This window comes from Pygoscelis adeliae, unplaced genomic scaffold, assembly GCF_000699105.1.
Source record: "Pygoscelis adeliae isolate BGI_AS28 unplaced genomic scaffold, ASM69910v1 Scaffold290, whole genome shotgun sequence".
NCBI lineage: Eukaryota > Metazoa > Chordata > Aves > Sphenisciformes > Spheniscidae > Pygoscelis > Pygoscelis adeliae.
This window is the reverse complement of record NW_008823965.1, coordinates 1,289,341-1,309,509: the sequence shown is the minus strand read 5'-3', so window position 1 is coordinate 1,309,509 and position 20,169 is coordinate 1,289,341. Positions and strand designations below refer to the sequence as shown.

General features: G+C 37.9%; 1 protein-coding gene across 8 annotated transcripts in view; it reads left to right on the top strand.

Annotated features, from left to right (window-relative positions):
* BCAS3 (breast carcinoma amplified sequence 3) overlaps positions 1-20,169 on the top strand; it is a 373,363-nt gene that overhangs the window by 104,735 nt on the left and 248,459 nt on the right. For all 8 annotated transcript variants that reach the window (XR_663607.1, XM_009323994.1, XM_009323979.1 and 5 more), the window contains exons 13-14: positions 3,882-4,015; positions 15,073-15,337. Coding sequence is in view for 7 of the 8 variants with exons in the window: in XM_009323994.1 (XP_009322269.1) it covers positions 3,882-4,015; positions 15,073-15,337 (399 nt within the window). In the remaining variant the exon portion in view is untranslated. The remainder of the gene's footprint in view (positions 1-3,881; positions 4,016-15,072; positions 15,338-20,169) is intronic.

The window sequence follows — 20,169 nt, the reverse complement described above, 5'->3', positions numbered from 1 at the left end:
TTTCTCTGCTGGGATTCGGTATTTCTGCTGGGGTGTTGCGGCGGTGCAGCGGCCTTTTGTTGCAGGGAGATGGAGAGAGAAACGAAATGGCTGAGCTGTAGTAATTGAAAACTGTGATTCTTCAGTGTGAAGTAATGAGAGCTGGAAAATACCACACCAAACCCCAAGTCAAATGTTCTAAAACAGCAGTGATTTATTGTTTGAATAACAGTAGTAAGAAAGATATTTCAAAATGCTGTTTTATAAATACACGTTCGTTCACATCTGTGGTATTGTGCTTGGGACCTCTGTGTTGATACAAGTTCTGCAAGTATATATTTGTATTTCAAATGCAAATGTGAGTATGAAAGGTCATCCTTTAACTTACTGAAAAATAGTCGCTAATATAAGCAAAGGGCCTGTTTTCCTTCGGCTTTCATCTAATAAGATGTATTTATTCCAAGCAGTGACAGACAGCAGGATTTTAGATTAGATGTGCAAAATTGCCAAATCAGATACCACCCATCCTTCTCTTTTTAAGCCAATTCCTTTCCACCCACAAATACATTGTCTTTCGCCTCTGTACTCCTTCAAGTTTGCAAAACCAGAAAAAAAACCCAAACGTAAAAAACACGAAACCTAAAAAACTCAAAGGCAACACACGTTAATATGGAACCAAGAACTATGTACATCATATGGAACCGATCAAACGTGCAAGACAGGCAAACACATTTCACGGCTTTGTTCAGTTATGGCGTATGTCATCAAAAGAACGAACAGGTAACACCGTATGCTTTATGGATTTGTGTGACATATGTTGTAGTGCATGGTCCTAAAGTGAGCTCTCTAGCTGTGCCCTGCTCGGGGTAAGTAGAGATTACAGATTTGGGAGGAAAAACCTTTGTGAGGAGAAGGGTGAAATTATATTGCGGCTGCGTACTGTGGGGTTTATTGTGCCGTCCGCAGACACCTGCATTTCTAGCCAATACTGGAAACGAGATACCAGTTAGCTAAACAACGGATAGATTTAATGGACAATGCAGTATGGTAATTCCTGTGTTTTCACTGGCTCATGATTATTACGCAGCTTTCTGTCTCCAGTTTCCAGACAGATTTTTGGCTCGTTTAAAGTGTGGGGTTTTGTTTTTTTTTTTTACGATCTTCGTTGCACTGTGCCATGTGATGGGATACACATGAAGAATGCTGTGCTCAGATCTCTGGGTGCACTCAGCTCTGTGTATGCATTCATAAAAGACTTCTGGCACTTTGGGGGGAAGAAAAAAAATCTAGGTTTGCTGAGGTCCTGTTTACTGTTGAGAGAAGCCTTATGTATTCCTCTCTTCCAGCTTCTCTTTCTCCAAAGGTCCTTTCCATCAGGAACAAGAGAGAGCTCAAAAGGACCAAAAGCACACTCAACTTCTATATAAAGCTATCTAATGCGTGAGGAGAGGCAAATATGGGAATGTAGACAATAAATCTTTACTGTGTTGAATTAGATCTTTTGGAATATCCTCGCTCCAGTAATAGCGGCAGCCTAATTCTAGCACACAAACCCCTATTTGCTTCCAGCTTTCTCCACTGGAAATGCTATATATTATTGAGGACCGCACACTTCACTAGAAGGGAAGTGTATTTTGTGATGTTTCAGAACAGAATTAATGCAAACTGTGTGCATAATCCCACACTAAAGACTTGGCTGACTTGCACTTGAGCAACTTTAGCTGTATTTCCTATCAACACAGTCACTACAAATCAAGGAAATTGCCAGTTAAGCCAACATTAACATCCAGACCAACCTCAACTCACATGCCTTACCGCCCAAACATAATACCCAAATGCACTCATGGATTTCTTAGCTCCATAACAAACTCTCTTTCATTTCTAACACTCAGTATCAGAGTAACAGCCTATAACAGTAAAAGTATGTCTACTAGAGGGAATCTTGCTGAGGTCAGATTTAAGATTTTGCATTTGTGTGATTTTGAGGAAATGGATGTGTGCAATGTGGGTGGCCTCGCGCTCTGTCCAAGCCCTACCAGCTTCAGTGGTCAAGCTGAGAAGGAAACTTGTAGGCAAATTTGTCTCTAAATGCAATTTGGATTTCTCTCCAGTTTTGTACCTTACTGTTGGTGGGCCTCATAGTCTTGAAAGTGTTTGTTTATCTTCACAAGATCCTTATTTTGTCAGAGTTACGGTCAAGAGAAACTGAGGCACGCGCCTGTTCATGGTCAGATGAAGTCTGTGATGATGCTGTGTTATCTTGTTTGGAGGCTTCAGGACTGTGCTGTTCCTCCTATGAGCCGAGACGTGCTCACAAACCTCCTTCAGCCTCGGAGGAGGCGGCACTGGGTGGGGAGTGACATCGAGCCCAGGAGGTTAAGGCTTTGGCTGCTGAAATTTTCCTATTTGGGCTTAAGGGAAGGGGGATTCCAGGATTGCCAAGGAGGGGAAACACTCAGGATAGCCATCGAGTGACGTTGTAACGATGGTTCAGTAGAAAAGTTAATTAAGCTTAATCTTTACTAAGAGCGTGTTTCTCTGCTACTCAGTACACAAGAGGATTTTTTTTTTTTTTCAGTTTAATTCTAAAATTTTAAAAGTGGCATATGCTAGGACTTGTAACGTGTGAGGGCTTTCAAAGTTGTACTGTATGTGTTTGTTTAGCAGCAGTGAGTAGAAGAGGAAAAGGTGAATCGCAGAACCATGTGCAAATAAACTGAGAAAGTGAACACTCTTTTATGACAGAAATAAGATAATCGTTTATCCTTTGAATAGGTGTCGTGTAAAATGTGGAGACCTAAGTTCTCTTCCTGAAGGATAAAAGATTTCAATTACGCTTTATGTGGAGAATCAACACAACAGAGCTGTGTGGGAATTCCTGGTTTTCCTTAATAGATGCGATACCTTGAAAATTATTTAAAGGCACTTCAATGTAGCTATTAAACTGCTAAAATCACTTTGTACTTGACATTTAATTAAATGTCAGAGGATTACTTTGGGTGATAACTTCTTAAATTTCATTAGTAAGCATGGTAATATAGACATTGTTATACAGAAAAAGAAATCTGACGTTTGTTTATTGTAGTTCTAAATTCTGTCATGGTGCTGTACTTTTCTTATATGTACAAAAATACTTCTTTTTTGATATGAAAACTTAAACTTTTATGGCAAATTGACTTCAAATATGTTTGTAAACGTTTAAAAACTGGGTTATGGACTGACATAGTGGGAGAAAAAAGTAAATAGCATATATAAGTTACCGTGATTCTGCTGATCTTCTAATTTAATCATTTCAGTACATCCATCGGTGACCTGTTTTCAATGAAGTTAGTACCTAATTTAATATTTCACTTGAAAGCTCTCAACTCTGATTTGCTGCCTTTCAAGCAATAAATCAGACAGTTTCTTTCATACACATTTATAAGAAAGATGCTTCTTCAGGATTGTTTTTGGTATGGGTTGTTTTGGCTGCGTTTTGATAACATTTCTTCTTCCAAAAATATTATTGTGGAAACATCAATCTTTTTTATACTGGCTCTTTCCCAGTGAAGAGCATTTTGGGGTTTCACTCTTAACATTCATCATTTCAATGCTTCATATTGGTCACACAAGTTCTCAACTTTAGTTAGAATATTCCTAGATTTTTTAGTTGGCTTTTATAGATTTGTACTGTAATACCGAAGTAGTAATACTGTTAATATGATTCCAGTTGAAGTTCTGATTCATTTTTATGAAGTGAATCCCTTTCAGTTCAGGAATGTTCTGCAACTGTTTACTTTTGTTTCCAGAAAACACAATGTAAGCCACGCTAGATTTTAGATAGACGTTCATAAGCCTCTTCTTTTGCAGTGATTAATCTCTTGTGCTTTTGTGTTTTTTTTCTTTTTCTTTTTTTTACCCAGGGATGTTGCTGGTCACTACTGACACATTAGGCCATGATTTCCATGTTTTTCAAATACTGACACATCCTTGGTCATCATCACAAAGTGCCGTCCATCATTTGTATACACTTCACAGGGGAGAGACTGAAGCCAAAGTAAGTTAAACTATTTGCTGAAGAATAATCCCCAGACACCTTATACATTTTGTGTATGTTGGCACTTTAATGTTTGTTTCAGCACACAAAGAGCCTTTCTTATGTTATAGCCACAGAAAGGATAAGAGCACAGCATTTAACCTGGACAATAATAAATTCTTGCCCTTTACAATGAGGTGCTGTCAGATTTATTCAGATATGACACTACCTCCAAAGAGCCCAGATTATTAGCTGTGTTTGTACTTAACCTTTTCTCATGTAACATGTTAAACGTTTGTCTAGTGCCCGTGAAGCAACTGTCAGGGTTTGCTTGACTTTGGTGGTAAAAGCCAAAGACAGACAATTAAAGAGTTGAAAGGAAGAGTTAATCAAAAGACTGCGATTAACTTTTATCTACATTTTAGCAAATTGGGGGAACCTGTTGGAGACTGTAGTGATACAGATTTAACTTCCCAGTTTAAAAATCCCACTCTCAAAGATGGAAGGCTAAATTAGGTTAGATTAGCATAGGGTGAAAAAGTCTGAAATTCTATTTTAAAAAATGCTCAGTGAACTGATTTACTGGTAAAGTGGAAAAAAGTGAGAGATGACTTTTGCTAGCATTGCTGTGATAGAAGCAGTGCAGTGTATTATACTTGAATCCTTCACTGCAATGCTTTTAGGCATCGGGAGAGCCTCACCTTGGTAGCATTGAGTAACTGTTGAAGAACCTGTTTTCAATACATAAATAAAAATGTCACCACAGGGTAAGAAATGAGTATTGCACTTGCTGATGCAATTACACACTGAAAGCACAGACTTGTGACAGTCTGGCAGATGTAAACTAGTGTGACACACAGAAGCCTCGGGCACTGTGATTATGACCCTGACACTGGAAGCTTGGATTATTGTGGTACTGTGATTATAGTTCCTTCGAACCATTTTTTTTTCCTATGAGTTGTGCAGTTTCCCTTAAGTTTTTTGCCTTACCTTTGTAACAAGTAAAATGTGAAAGCTTTAATGTAGTAGTGGTTGGTAATGTTTCAACCTGTGTGAATTTAAATTACTGGTAGTTTAAATAGTTTAATAGTTTGCTGCTACCTTTCTGGAAAAGTGTAATTACTATTATAGGCAATGGTTTACTATAGGAAGGAATAACCAATCTGGAAAGTGAGAGGAAATTAAGAAAAAAAACCCTGTCTATATGGGATAATATATATAGTACTTACAAGTAATTTTTATGAATAATATGAAGGGCATTGAGATCTGTGTGTATACATATACTCGGTCATCTATTTGAGCATGTACTATAATGTGGTTAATGTTTTAGAGTTATTTTTGTTCTACTTCCATACAAAAAATGGGAAATACCTATAATCAATATTGAAAACCAAAGCATAGGACTCCAGTCACTAGGAACAAAGATGATGTTCTGTTTTTTACAGCTGATAATTTGTTTTTAAGGCATACATTGGAAACCAAACGTAATATGTTTTAAAGAATAAACCTTTACTGACACACGTTTTTTGGGATATAGTATTAGCATCTCTGCGAAAGCACTGCATTAAAATTCTCAATATCAACATCGTAAAGTTTTTTCCCACTTTGCCACATAGCCTTCATTTGGGATGTGAGCAGTATAGCTTTTGGAACGGTATAAAATAGAGAAAATTCTAACCAGTCTGAGGAGTCTTGGTGGATTTCACAACACCCATGATAATTAAACTATCCAGCAATGATATTGCATTGGTACCTGTGATTCTCCATACATGTCTATCATTTAAAATATTTACATAATACGATGGATGGTTTTACTTTTTTTTTTTTTTTTTTTGGAATAACAGTACTTGTAGTTGCTTAGTGAGAAGAGTAGTATGTGTTGCTATTCTTTTGTTCCGTAAATTTCATGTATGAGTAGCATTAGACAAGAATTTTGGAGACTGTTCAATTTAAAATTCTCAATGCAGATATTCTGAGACACACACTGGAAGCCTCTGTACCTCCTTTCTTGGTTAGAATAGTATTTATACATTTGCAACCAGACTTTTTTCTTTTTTTTTTTTTCCCCCTGGTTTAAAGCTAATTGTGAACCAAGGCCAATGGTCTTAAAGGTCACCTTCTGTACTGGAGCTATAAAAAGTTCTAATTTGTGTTGATGGACATGAGTGATTATCAGTGTCAAAATTTGTTTAGCTAGTACCCATTATAAATTGTTCCAAACATCATCATTATGCCCTTGTTATATGTGGTATTTTAATGTCCATACTGAAATTATCTGCTTTCGTACATGAGATGCTGGCTGATGGAGCTTCGCCGCGCATTTCCCAAAATATCCTTCTTTCATAGTCTAATGCATGATTTTTCCTTTCTTGCTTTGTGATCCATTAGCGTGTTTCTTGCAAATAGGTATTACTGATACTATAAGACCATTTAGTTCATTGACAAAGAACTGGTACATTGGTAATGTTTATGAAAGTTTCACATACTTGTCTGAATGCCCTAAGCTGCTGGACACACAGAAGTTCCCTGTACGGGATCACTGCTTCTGCACAAATTGACTGTACATGGAGTACACTGTAAGACCCGATTTTTCCAAGAAGTGTTGGATCTGCAATGTATGCTTTGTGTCATGCATGGCATACCGATTTCGCTCTGGGAGCAGAAATTTGGGAACCGTATGTATTGGCGTTCCAAATATATATGACAGGTATATATGACAGGTATATCTGGTGTTACAGCAATGTTTGAATTGTAATTTCACCCAGTTTAGAATATCAGCCCTGGAATATCCCGTTTTGCAGGGCTGCAGAACTCCTGGTCTCCGTCTTACCTTGTCTTCAGTGGTTGGAGGGCAGACCAGTAGCTTGGTATTTCTCATCGGTCTCCTAAGAGAAGGTGACAGAAGTCCCCTCTGTCATTCGTATACAGAAGCATCTTAAGTGGATTAAGTTGCATGCTTAATGTATATTAAAGAAAAAGAAGCAAGTGTTGTGATTTAATAATGGTGTTTTCTGATCGATTTACTGCAGTGTCTCTAAGTTACCCACACATCTTTCTACTGAGTCAGATGTATTAGCTATACGGTTACTTTGACTTAATGAAACTAAAGAATATATGCTACCTTATGCATTAATTTTTCTAAATTCCAGACACATTCTGGTTTGGTTTGGGGTTGAGAAATTTCAGTCGGAAAGACCATTTCTACCTTTTCCTGACAATTTCTGCAATACAGAGAAACTGGCCGGAAAGAGGTCAATAGGGGTTTTGTCTCCTTTCATGGACATCGGGCTCTTGTCCTTAGCCAAAGCGGAATTTGTGCTAAGCATTTGCAATGAGTTGGCCGCTCCAACCAGACAGTGTCACTGAAATCATACCGTTAATGAATGGGATAAAACAGAGATTTTATACTTTGATTTTTATTAAAAGAAAAATGAAAATTGATTTTAATACAGAACACTGTTCGCATTGACAGTCTATCCCGATAGCTAAACGTATGCGATTTGTGATGTTTCTCTTGGATGGAGGATAAAGGGATGATGAGGCTGTTGCAAGTTCCCCACAAGATAAGCTTTCCCTGTACTGAAATGTTGACCAGAGCAGATTGTTCTGGTGTTCAACAGATGACCATATGCCCTGCCAGTCCAGCTGGTGTTGGCTTCATGATGCTGAGGGAGATTTAGGTACTGTGCTTGGTAAGGTAGGGTTTTTTGAGCTTGCATTCCCCTTGGTATGGAATTAAGGGTAAGTAGCAGTATTCTCCCTGACTGTTCACAGCTAGTCTTCATAACATGGTTTTCCTTTTCTCTTTCTGCATGCTTTGAACAATGAAACAGAGTGTTACTGAGTTTAAGTGTTGTTATTGCGAATCTGTGTTGTATTTGCTGACTTTGAGCAGCAAATACAGGAAGAAGCCTTATGTGCTGAATAAAACATTGAGTCAGGACTGTGAAGATCACTCAGTTCCTAACAAAGCCACTGACTCAGATGAAGATGGAGTAAGATGGAAGGTGGACCTCTGTCTCATAAAGGAATTGTGAGGACAGCAGCCATGAAAGAATGTGAAGTGCTCAGATACTTTATTGGCTCAAGTGATGTCAGTCCCCAGGTCACAACATTCAAAGTTACATTTCTGCAAACACAGACAGAAGTCACTGTTTCAGTTAAATTGGATTAATATCTTTTAGTCTTTAAGTGCCACTTATGCTTTAGAATTATTTTTTATTTTTTTTACTTAAGGGAACAAAACCCAGTATGTTTGATGCACTGTGTTACATCGTGAAGGTTCATTGCAAGCACTGGTTGTATTTAACCATACCAGAGAGAGAACTGAAGCTCTCAGGGAATCCATGCTTGCACAATTCAGTTGTAAAGGAAAAAATGTGCGTGTGTATGTGGTGCACATTTTGGTTAAGGATACATTTTCTTGTCCTACAGCTCTTCATTGTGAGTCAATATTTTTACCCAAGACCATTTTGGAAGGTTTTTAATAAAGGTATAGCATGTTCTGAACTGAGGAAGCTCATCTACTTGCAGATGAAAGTTAGACTGTCACCTGATGATCCTTTCTCTTTGATCTGAAATTGTAAACAGAACAAAAAAATCCCTGAAAACAGTATTATCTCAACCTAGAACAAATAAACGTAATGATAGCATCAGTGGGCTGGTGGCCAGAGTCCTCTGTAATCTTTTACGCTGTCAGACTTTTGTTATTCTGACTCTCAAACTGCTGTTATAACTGACTTCAGTCAGCATAGGTAAACAGAGGGAACGATAAAAACATTCCAGCATGGGCTGCCACAGAACATGTGCAATTTTACGCTGTTCTAGGGAATGCAGGAATGTTTTTGTGACGTGATTTCATAGAGACTGTTCAAGGTTGTGTCATACACTGTGTCCAGGTAGTGAAACATTGGAATAGTTTACAAACATTTGATGTAAGCCTCTATGGTTAAGAGAAATTTCTTCCTTTCTTTTGACATACTTATGTAGTTGCAATTACTGAAATAATGTCTGGAAGAGCAACTTTCTTATTTCTAGGAAAGACTCTGTGGACAGTGTTGAAATAATAAAGATTGATTTGGGGAAGTTGATCAGTCTTTGATGAAAGCAGACAATAGGAAACTGCTGCAATTAGAAGTGGCTTAACTGTCTTGAGGAGACGGAGCTCTAAGCAGAGTGGCGTTTGCAATTTCAGTTATTAATAGAGAGCAGCTACTCTGGCTGAAGGACCCTACATGAATGTCTCGCTATGCCCAGATTCTGCCGTTGTTTTTATCTGAAACTGAAATCGGTTTTGGCGACTCAGGGAGACAGAGTTGGGTCTGTGTGAGTCTGATAAATCATATTGTGTAGTCCACGATTTTATTGGTTTTTTTCATTTGTGTTTGTTGCTACATCATTTCCTTAACTTTCTGAACTGAAAAAATTCAAATACAGACTAGTTTTCTAATTTATTTGGACCCTTGCCTCCTCAGTACTGCTGCTCTTTCTCATTGTTTAATGATACTCGTTTTTTATTTCTGCCATCTCCCTGCACAGCACAATTAAATACTTAAGTTGTCTTTCAAATAATGGTGTGTTTTCTCTGTGACATTGCATAGCGTGCATGAAACTGGGTTAAGTTCCTATTGCAGTAATGCTAGTCACGCTTTATTGTTGTTTCACTTCACTATTGAAGTTTAATTTAATGCAGTGAAATGCACAAGAATACAGGTATTACATACTGTACCTGGTGTAACCGCCACAACTGAAAAAGGGGCACTAGGGGGGGAAAAAAGAGCGCTAGGAAGATTAAAATGTGTTTTAATATTTATTTCTTGTAATTACTATGAAAATACATGGTTTAGTGTTGTGAGCTTTGTTTTCTAACTATTGCATTATGCACGTGCATCAGGAGTGGATTTGCCTGGGGAGGTACTGTGATAGCCTGGTAAAGCTCCTTCTCCTTTCTAAGAAAATAAGTTATAGTATACGTGTAAGCATTGTGCAGCAAGTTAGTACAATACTTTTAGAAGCCCTGAAATATAGAGGCTGGGTATGGGCTGCCAGTCATTCCTAGGAGTAGTGGTAAACAAGGTCACTGCCTGTCCCGTGGGATTGCTTGTGTAATCAGCCATACCTCTGACTATCCCATTTTAATCAACTGCTTTTAAAATAAGTTTTCTATGTGCTGCCCTTACTTCTGTTTTGTTTTCTTTCAGTTATGGCTTGAATTATTTTTTTTAATGTATTTTGTGAGTATGTTCTAGTTAACATCGTGTTTAAATTTGGAGAAGCTGTGGGAATAAGGAAAGAATGATAGCAAAAACTTACATAGATTTCCGTTATATAAAATACGTGAGTGTTTGTCAGCTTCGAAGCCTTCGGTTCAGATGCTTTCCTTCAGATTTTCAGAATATCAGAAATCATTTTTTGACATGTACAATCTTGAAAGCTGATCTTCAGTGGAGCTGTTGACATGTGACATGTCCTTGTAGGACTCCATATATGAAATTACCCTACTGTCTCACTCAGGTCAGACTCTGAACACGGCAGGTAAATTTTCATTCAGTTTTCTGGAGGATTTTACATCATAGCATTCGAAACACAGGGAAATAGGATAGTGGAAGTTAAAAAGAAGCATAGGAGACAAGTAATTGAAGGAAAACAGGAGAAGACAGTGTAAGACTGAAAAGTTAGAGAGGTTAGAAGTGAATACTTCGAGGGAAAGGGTTGTGAGAAAGAAATGGTGAAGGTGAGGGAAATGACAAAGCTGACGAAAGCTGCGTGGTAGAGGACTCATTGTATAATACAAGCGTATTGAAAGATTTCTTTCCTAGCATCTGTTAAGAAAACCTTTCTCAGACTGTTATTTCCTTTCCATAGAAGTACTGGATGATTCCTTTCCAAGTCATGCTAAAGCCTACCAGACTATCTGAAACATTGTTTAATTGTCTCTGGTAGGAAAACAGTCATATTGTCCATGATTCTGGAAATAGTGTTGATAATTTTGTGAGGGTACTGAATTTTTTTTTCAACAAAGTTATCATATAATACGGAGAAGAGTCAGTAGCAGACAGTAATATAAGAGGTGCAGCATGTCTGGGCAGCCAGAACCCCTTTTGGGCTTGACAAGTACTGATTAGGATTCGTGGAGCAAGCTGAATAGTCCGTGAATTACGGTCAAAATTTCTGCAGACCTCCTGTACAACAGGAATCACAGAATACCTGGTTTAGCCAAGGGCAAATTGGAGATTGCGCGCTTTTACCCTTACAGCATTCTGTGGTTGTCTTAAGTGCATTCCTTTGGACCAGAAAAGGCTTTGCTGTTTCCACTGAGGACCTTGAAGTATCAAGGGATTTCACCAAGACTTTTGGATGTGCAAGAAATGTAGCTTGAAGCTTAAGGAACCAAACTGCTCACAAACTAGGAGGAAGAAATGATAGTAAAGCTAGGAGAAAGCACTGATGTTCCCACAAAAGTATTTAGTATTGCAAGTTAAAATATCTTAAGGGTTCCTGAGTTAAACAAAATCTCAGGTCAATAATTCCTTTTGCTGGCCCAGACAGAAGAGGATAGATAAAATTTTGAAATACAGACATGGGTATTAAATCTGATATTGACCTTGAGCTATAGAATAACCTTTGCATCGTGAGAGATCTAGTGTACTTTGTACTTTATTAACATATATCTGTAAACACTATGGGGTCTTGATTGATCTTTGGTATCTAAACATTACATCATAATTAACAACAAATCCAGAAATATATTATAAATACATGAAATAATAGTACATTAACCTAAAGGACAGCAATAAATTGCAATGCTTAGCATAAACTTGAAAACCACTAATGGGCCACTGTGCAGTTTGTTTATACTATAAGCAGTCAAGAACTCTGTGTAATGTACAGTAACAGTGTGGTGGATAACAGCAAGCTGATGTGATAATTTATATGGTTTTTTTCATGGACACACACAGCTGAATTTTTGAAGTCATTTCTGAGACTGCTGTGATGAGCATTCTCCTTCCAGCTTGGTCCACTGCTTTCTTTCCAGGTCTCCTGGAAAGTTATGGACTCCTGTGCGTTGCACAGATGGATTTGTGCTGTTTTGATATGAACGTATTTAATTCATGCCCTTGTATGAAATTGGAAATATTCTCTGAATCACCTCCTTGAACTGTCTGTGGTACTGCTACTCATCGTTTACCTGGGAAAGACCAGCGAGCCCATTTTTGAGACTGGTAGGAGATAGGTAGAATTTACTGCATGTGTAACGGTAGCTTCCAAAATACTTTTTGTCGCTGCTGAGTAGGCTTTCATAGCTGTATTCTCATAAATCTTAATTCATTTCACACTCATCTGTCAACGCTTTTTTTTTCTTCTTGTTATTACCGAGTCTTAAAACCCCGTTTGTTGTTTGCCTCTGTGGTTTCAGCCATATTTTTAGTAGTCATGACCATGATACCCGCTTTCTAACTGCAGCAAGTGATTGTGATCGTTATTTTAAAGAGAACGTTTTGGATTACGTTGTTCCAAACTTTCTTCCTGAAGATCAGGAATACTTTTTTCTGTGTAATGTTTACATTGAGAAAAAAACATCCTGTAATGATTGTTTCCCAGTTTCTTGGCTTGTGGTGTCATATGCCAGGGCTGTTGTATGTGTTTTTAAAACAACGTAATCCTAAAGATGCGTACTGAAAACTGAGTGTTAATATAGAAACATACACATTCCTATTATGCAGCACAGTGAGATACAGTGGGTTTTTTTCTCTACCATCTCATAGAAATGGCCTCTAAAAATGTTATTTAGAGGTTTGTAAAGTCCCTTCCAGTAGCTGTGGTTTCAGGGGAGAACAGTCTTCTGCACGGAGCATGAAACTATAGAGCAAGGCACAAATAGCTTGCGTTGGAGGCGTGGAGCGAGCGAGCAGAACGAAGAGAAAAGCTGTTTTCTTGAGGCTTGGACAGATAGGTGGTTTTAGAGATCAGGAGGGGAATTTAAAGCTGGATCTAAAATGACTACTAGATATTTGGAAAACAGTGCTGTGTTCAGAGGGGGTCACAGCTAACGACAAACATGGCCATTCTTTGTGTTATTAGAAATTAGAAAACGGGGCCTTTGATAGGATAGGAATTGTATTCCAACAGCCTTAATGATTTTATTATATTAGCGATCTTTCTGTTGTAACTGAGAATGAAAATTTGTATACGGTTCTTATGTTTGATTTTGACCAGTAGAAATTGCCTCTTTAAACAGCAAGTATTTAAATACTCTTGGTGCCATAGTTTTTCTCCGACTCCACGGCTTTGGGGTTTCTTTTTTTGGCTCTTGTTAATCCCTGTGGGGTCTCTAACCCTTTTTGAGCAATCTATTAAGGTGAAACACTTTGTAGGCAAGCTAGGAGCTCTAAGTGCTGTGACTTTATGTCAGTAATACCAGAATCACTGAAAGTGCAAAACCTGTCAGATTTTGGGGAGATTGTTTAGCTATATCATTAGCAGATCATTTGGGTATGTCACCATAATTGAAAAGAGCAGGTGTGTAACGCTGTTTTTTAGTTTATCTATGTAATGTTGATGAAGCATTTTGTGTCGTGACAGTCTGTCAGCCAAATATCTTGTCACAAGTCACAAGACTTAAATCCTTTTTTTATCTCAAAGGCTTCAGGGCTCAGTTGGAAACTTGCACTTTGATGAATACTTGCTGCTTTTGTCTGGAATAGCTGGAGTGCATTTCTGGAATATTTGTCAAGATTTTATCAGTGTTTACTCCAATTTGAGTACCTAGTGTATTGTAAAACTGGCTTCAGTGAAATCTTAAAGAATTTTATTTAGTTTATGCTGTTTAATAATATAATGAAGACTAATCCTTCGTCTATATGTTTGTTTGCCGTGTTAAATCCCACTTGCGTACGTGGTTCTTTTTAGTCAGCTTTTACCTTTAAAAACATTTTTGGAGGAATTGTTCTAGGATTTTTTTTCTATGATAAATCATTTTAACCTAGACTACTTGTTTTCTTGAGTTGTCTGCCAGTACAGGGTTGGAAACAAACTAATCTCTCTTTTAAAGCATTCCTTCAGGAACAAGAATTTGCTTTCCATCAAAGCATTGTGTAAAGCACACTTAAAAGAGAATTAAATACTTCTGGACTTTGTATCTGAGATCTGTGCAAGGAGTAACTATAGTAGAAAATATTTAACTGTATTTTTATATTTGTTTCAAGACTGACCATTTTAAGCTAAAATAGGACTTGTGTTTCTGAAGTGGCGGATAAGTACTCGTATGCGTAAGACGACATCTAACTTGGGTCTTTCCTGGGGCTTTAATAGCTGATTAATAAAGATTGTTATGTGTAAAATGGAGTGGTTTTATATAGAGAAATGGCCAAAGTTGTTCAGTTTCTTCTTGACAAAATTTTAAAACCAAAAAAGAGCATAGGTGCAGGGATATCTGGATGAATGGTAATTCCACTGAGGGATAAATTGATAGTAGCAGGATTAGAGACCATTGTAGACAGCTTTTGAAAATACTGCCCATTGATTTTTGGTTTGTTACGTAGGACATGGTATTTCTGTGGACTTAAAATACGGTTTTGAGTGCCAGTATTTGTCAAAATCAGGCCCAGTGGTGAGATGTCTCTCTTCTTCTCATCCCTCCCTCTTCCCCTTTTGGGTAATCTCTGAAAATTAAAGTAAACAAGCAAATAACAAAACATGTAATTGAAATGATTTCCCAACTCTTCTGAGAACTAAATTCTATTTGAAAATTACCCCAAGCTTGTGGCTTTCTGTAGTATTTTGCAGCATGGTTTGTTTTCATAAGTTCAAGCCTGTTGAAAGGAAAAAATCTCAGAGTATTTTGAAGAGTGCACAAACTTTGGAACTGGGTATCATACTGCAGCTTATATTTATAATATATACTGAATACTAAGTTCATTGGTATACATGCAAAAATTCAAGTTATTGCCTAGACTTAGGGGTTTTTATTCACATTTCCAGTTAAGATTTGTCTTTGTTTAAAACACGATAGTCCATTTCCTTTGTTAGATGTTCGTACATTGGTGACTACGTTCCCATTTTGCTCCTCTGTTTTCTAGGTACAAGATATCTCCTTCAGCCATGACTGTCGTTGGGTTGTGGTCAGCACGCTTCGTGGCACTTCCCATGTTTTTCCTATCAATCCTTACGGCGGCCAGCCCTGTGTCCGAACACACATGTCACCCCGGGTGGTAAATCGCATGAGCCGATTCCAAAAGAGTGCAGGGTTGGAAGAGATCGAGCAAGAGCTGACATCTAAACAAGGAGGACGCTGTAGCCCTGTGCCAGGCCTGTCAAGCAGCCCGTCTGGCTCACCGCTCCATGGTAAATCCCCCTTTTCTTTTTTTTCTGTTTTTCCTCCCCCTTACATTGTCAGGAAACCTTTCCCCTTGAGTCATTAATGCCCATGCCCTCTAAGGTGTTTCAGAACCTGCTGTGTAGCTGCCTGACTCAAAAAGATTTGGTTCCGAAATACCTTTGGAGGTGCTGGCCTAAAGATCTTCACAGTCTTCCGGCATCACGTTTCAGCAGTATTTGCGAACAGCCTGAACAACAGAAATGTTGATTTTACTGGAGATTGCAAGAGTTGATTGGGTTCATTCTATTTGCCCACGTAGTTTGTGCCACTAAAAAAATAAGTTTCATAAAATAAGGTGCTGCAGGTATTGTGCACAAATATGTAATGTATGCAGATATTATAGGAATGAGCCAAGGTATAAATACTTCAGAAAGATAGTTCTAGTTTTGCAACTTAAGTAAACTGTGCTATCATAGATGTGTTAATAATTTCCACTCTAAACTGAAAGTTTTGGGGTCTTCAGGTTTCAAGTTTTGTTTCCATCTAGCACACGGTCAGTAATCTGGTCTATATTCAAATGCTGTTACCTAAAATTCTCATTGCTCATTGGCCTTGATGATCACGAAGCACAACTGGATATCCACAATAAATACTGTTTGGGGAGAAGTGTGGGAACTAGGCAATGTGAAGTTGATGGCATAGACTTCTGTCCACTTTTTGTGTGTGTGTGAGCAGTGTGACAAATAATGTACAAGGGAAAAAAAATCTGTAAGAATTGATCTGTACGTCCTACTCCTGTGGTGGACATGCTTTGGAGAAACTAAAAGGACATGAAGGGGAGCCTCTAAAAAAGGTTCAAAAATCATTGTCCCAGCTTCTTCAGTTTTGTCTTTGCTGTTCTTTTTGTCTTTCTCTTCGATGAGATCTGTACTAGAAGCTGTTTTGTTTGGATTCAGGATTTGCTGCATCCTTACACCTCCTTTCTATTAAAAGTCACAAGTTCCAATGAAGTGGAAGTTTAAATAGCAGTTTGGTACGGGTAGCTACCCTTTTCCAGTCTAAGAGTATTAAAAATGGCAAGGAACAGTCCCTCTTCCCTCAGTATGAGTAGGATTAGAAGTGCTTGTGAAAGCCCAACTATGTGCTGTCACAGTCAACATCTTGGCTGCTATAGAGAGAACCTTTGTGGGATTTCTGAATCAAAGGAACATTTTTATGACTTGTTGATTATTAAGGGAACCGGAGTTGTCTCAGAAGAAGCCTCTGTATTTTCTCCTTTCTTTGGACTTTTTTCTGCATAGCTGTTCTGGAGCCATGCTCTTCTGCCTGGAGCCACTGGAAGGCACCCAAAACGTGATCTGTAGTTTCCTCCTTCTTGGAGACATTTGTGTATCTACCATTTTACTTTCTCTCTCATCGTTGTACAGCAGCTCAGCATGTCAGGCTTGAAACAGGCCGGGGAGTGCTGTAAAGGTTTACTGTGGCACATCCAATCCTTTTTAACTGTTGACATCACGTAGAGGAGAGGAAGGAACTATCAATTTGTGTAGCTTTCATCCAACCAATTCTGTTTTCTGTCAAGGGAAATTGCAGTAAGTTGTTGCCTTTACAGTACTCTTAAGTACATTTGAAGTTTTGAATAGACTTGGCACTTTTTTTTTTTAAGAAGAAACAACAGTTTCGTTTGCTCTGGGATCCTCAGTGGTGGACAGATTTCCTAGGCAGGAGAAAGACATGCATGGAGGAGTTACTGAGAGAAAGGGAGTCGCATTTATGGAAGTGTCTCAAGAGTTTGAAGGCTTCAGTTTTCAAATGTCTGTCTTGAAATATAATAAATAAATCACTTTTTTCCCCCATGATCTTTGTGCAGTCGTCATTGCTCGAAATTAGCTCTGTTTAAACAATTAGCTCCATTTGAAGGCTGCACGTGGGCGCTGAGAATTAAGGCAGGAAGGTAACTTCAGTTTCCGGAGAGCTTCACACAGATTGTGCTCATCTCTTTCTCACGATGTAGAAGGGCTTGAAGTTGGACACGTGCTAAGACTGTGTGTTTGGTAGCTTGCAAACCTTCATATGAAAATTTTCCATGAGAAATTTGTGGGGATTGTATGGAGGAGTTAGCAGAGTTGTCTTCAAAAAAATCTTAGGGAAAAAGATGACAAAGTAATTCGGTTTAAAATAATCAATTTGGTAAAATATTGTAAAGTTTTTAGTAATATTATTGCTGCTTTCTCATTTTGGTAATCTTTTAGTTTACCTGGCTGAAGGCAGGCAGGATATTGAACCATATTATATGCCTTTTATAAAAAGCCATTTATCATCCAGTTGGAAAAAAAAAAAACAACTGAAGTTCACAGTGACTTTCAGTGGAGGGATTTTGTGTGCATGTGTGGCAGCTGGATTAGCCAGAGACCAGTGATTATTTTAATTTGTGAACTAAGATGTGTTTACTCAGATTGTAGCAGCTCCTTATCATATTATAATGTTAAATTATTGTTGTTTGGAGGAGTTAACGGCAGTCTGGTGACAGGACTCTACTGAGAACAGAAAAGAGCAGTTCCGGGTTTAATTCTTCGCTTTACTTTTAACTCACTCTGTGATCCTTGGTAACTTTTATTCAGCTGATTTTGTCTATCAGATTTCTACTGTGTAACAAGAATAATAATCTCTGTGTTACCTGTGTGTGGAATTACTTGAAGTTTGTAGTTTTCTTCAAGAAGAATAACTGTTACTTTCCTCAGTCAGCCCTCTAAATGCAGCTGATGAGAATGGAAATAAACCCAGAGATCATGTCCCGGAGAGCACCATTACACTGGGACAAATTGTTGAGTAAGTGACAGATTCAGAGAAGATTGTGGTAAACTGGTTTTATTTCTGGAGAGGTTTTTTTGTGTGGAGTCATGCCATCATGATTTTCCTTTTACATCCTTTGCAATCTAGAAGAGTTTCGGTAAGCCCTAAGTTAGAAAAACTGCTGTTAATCCTTCTGCTAATATTTCTTTCGCGTTACAATAGCATTGCTACAAGCTTAGGCCAAAAGACCGGACTTCTGTGAGAAAAGCGCTTGCTTTTTATCTTCTTTTTTGATTAGCAGTTGTAACCTATTGATGTTAACTTGCGATTAGCTTTTGTTCTTGTAAGTATTTTCAGAGTTCAGGCTTTGTAATATTTTTCTCACTTGTTTTTTAACTCCTAGTTTCAAAATGAAACTGTTTGCTATCTGTATAGTAGCAAGGCGATCTATTTACATTTTGCTCGGAGTACCCTACAAACTGCTTACCCACACAATGTAAGCCTTTACTGGGGGTGGGGATGATTTCATTTCCAAATGAATCATGGTTTGGCTTTGTTCTTTTTAGCAGAACGAAGTAAACTGTTAAATAGAGGATGATAAAGAGATATTTCCTTTGCACCTTTTATAGCTAACACTGATTTTTGTTTGGGTTATTCTGTCTGTTAATCCAGTGAGGTTATATTTTTGTCGTTCCGTTGGATTGCCAGAGTGCGTTGTCAGTAATATCTGAGTTAGGTTGGGATCCTTTTATGGGCTTTTACTATTATAAGACTATTACGACATCAGTTGGTTGTGGGGCTAAACATTGGGGTAGAATATGGCCTTGTGTGACCTTTTTACTTGTATAAAATGGGGTTTATGGTACTTACCTGTCTCACAGGTAAACTGTGTGGATTAATGGATGAGTAGTTAAAACAGAACTGTGTCCTTGATTATGCAAACGTATCCCCTGTTATCTTCAGGACACCTATATGTGAGCAGCAAGGAGCACTTAGCTGTAAAAACGTAATGCTTTACTTGGAAGATTGAAAGCTCTATATAACTCTTACTATTTTTATTCTGCAAATTAAAATTTACAGTATGTTATTATCATTAGTTCTTACACCACCAGTAAGTTAAAGTCTCTCTAGCTCTACTTGGAGGTTTTTTCTGTTGTTGACTGCAGGAATTTCCAGTACCAGAACAAACAATAATGTAGTAAGTTAAGCACACATTGGACCTATGGCTACGCATCCACACCTACTAAAAACATTCAGTAATAATGTGATGCTCTCTGAATTTGTCTCGTCATTTTGTTGGGGGCTGAAGTATTTATTTGGATGGTGTAGTTTTGCCAAAAGACCATTCATAATACACAGCGGTTCTGTTTCAGATTTAAGACCTATGCTGAAACGGAGTACATCAATTTAGAATTATGAAAAAACATGTTGTTCTGTGTATATTGCATTCAGACTTGTATTTAGTTCTCGATAAATATTTTAGTATAGCACACTTCTCATTGCAAAATCTCTTTCAATTTTAAAAATCAAAAAGGTTTTCTCTCACTTTTCCTTCATTTGTTATGATCGCAACATGATTAAAATCCAAGCACGAAGCTAGAAGTTTGATAAACACGTAGTCTGAGATGCTTCAAATATTTTCACGTCACTTTTCACTATTTCCCAGAGTGAAACTCCTTTTACTACAAGAATTCTTATGGGAAAGCAGAGTTGAAAGGACTGACATCATCAGCCCTTCCTGAAAAACAGATTGGTTTCCTTTAAGTAACACTCACTTAAGAAACCACCTATTTAGAGAGAGGCAGGCAAAAATAGTTTCAAAGAAAATTAACTGTATAATAACTTAAAGCACCGGAGGGCAGTTCCTTTCCAAAGTTTAGCTCGAGAGCTGGCACTGTAAACGCGAGTTGAAAACAGTCGTTTGAAAAGTCTCTCTTAAGCTTTTTCTCTTTGTAAACCGTAGCTTCTCTCGACAGAAAGTGGCTTTTATAAATGTATAGAAACAATAAAGCAAGCTGCAGAATAGGCCCGATTTTATTTTTTTTTTTAAATGTGCTTTTAATGG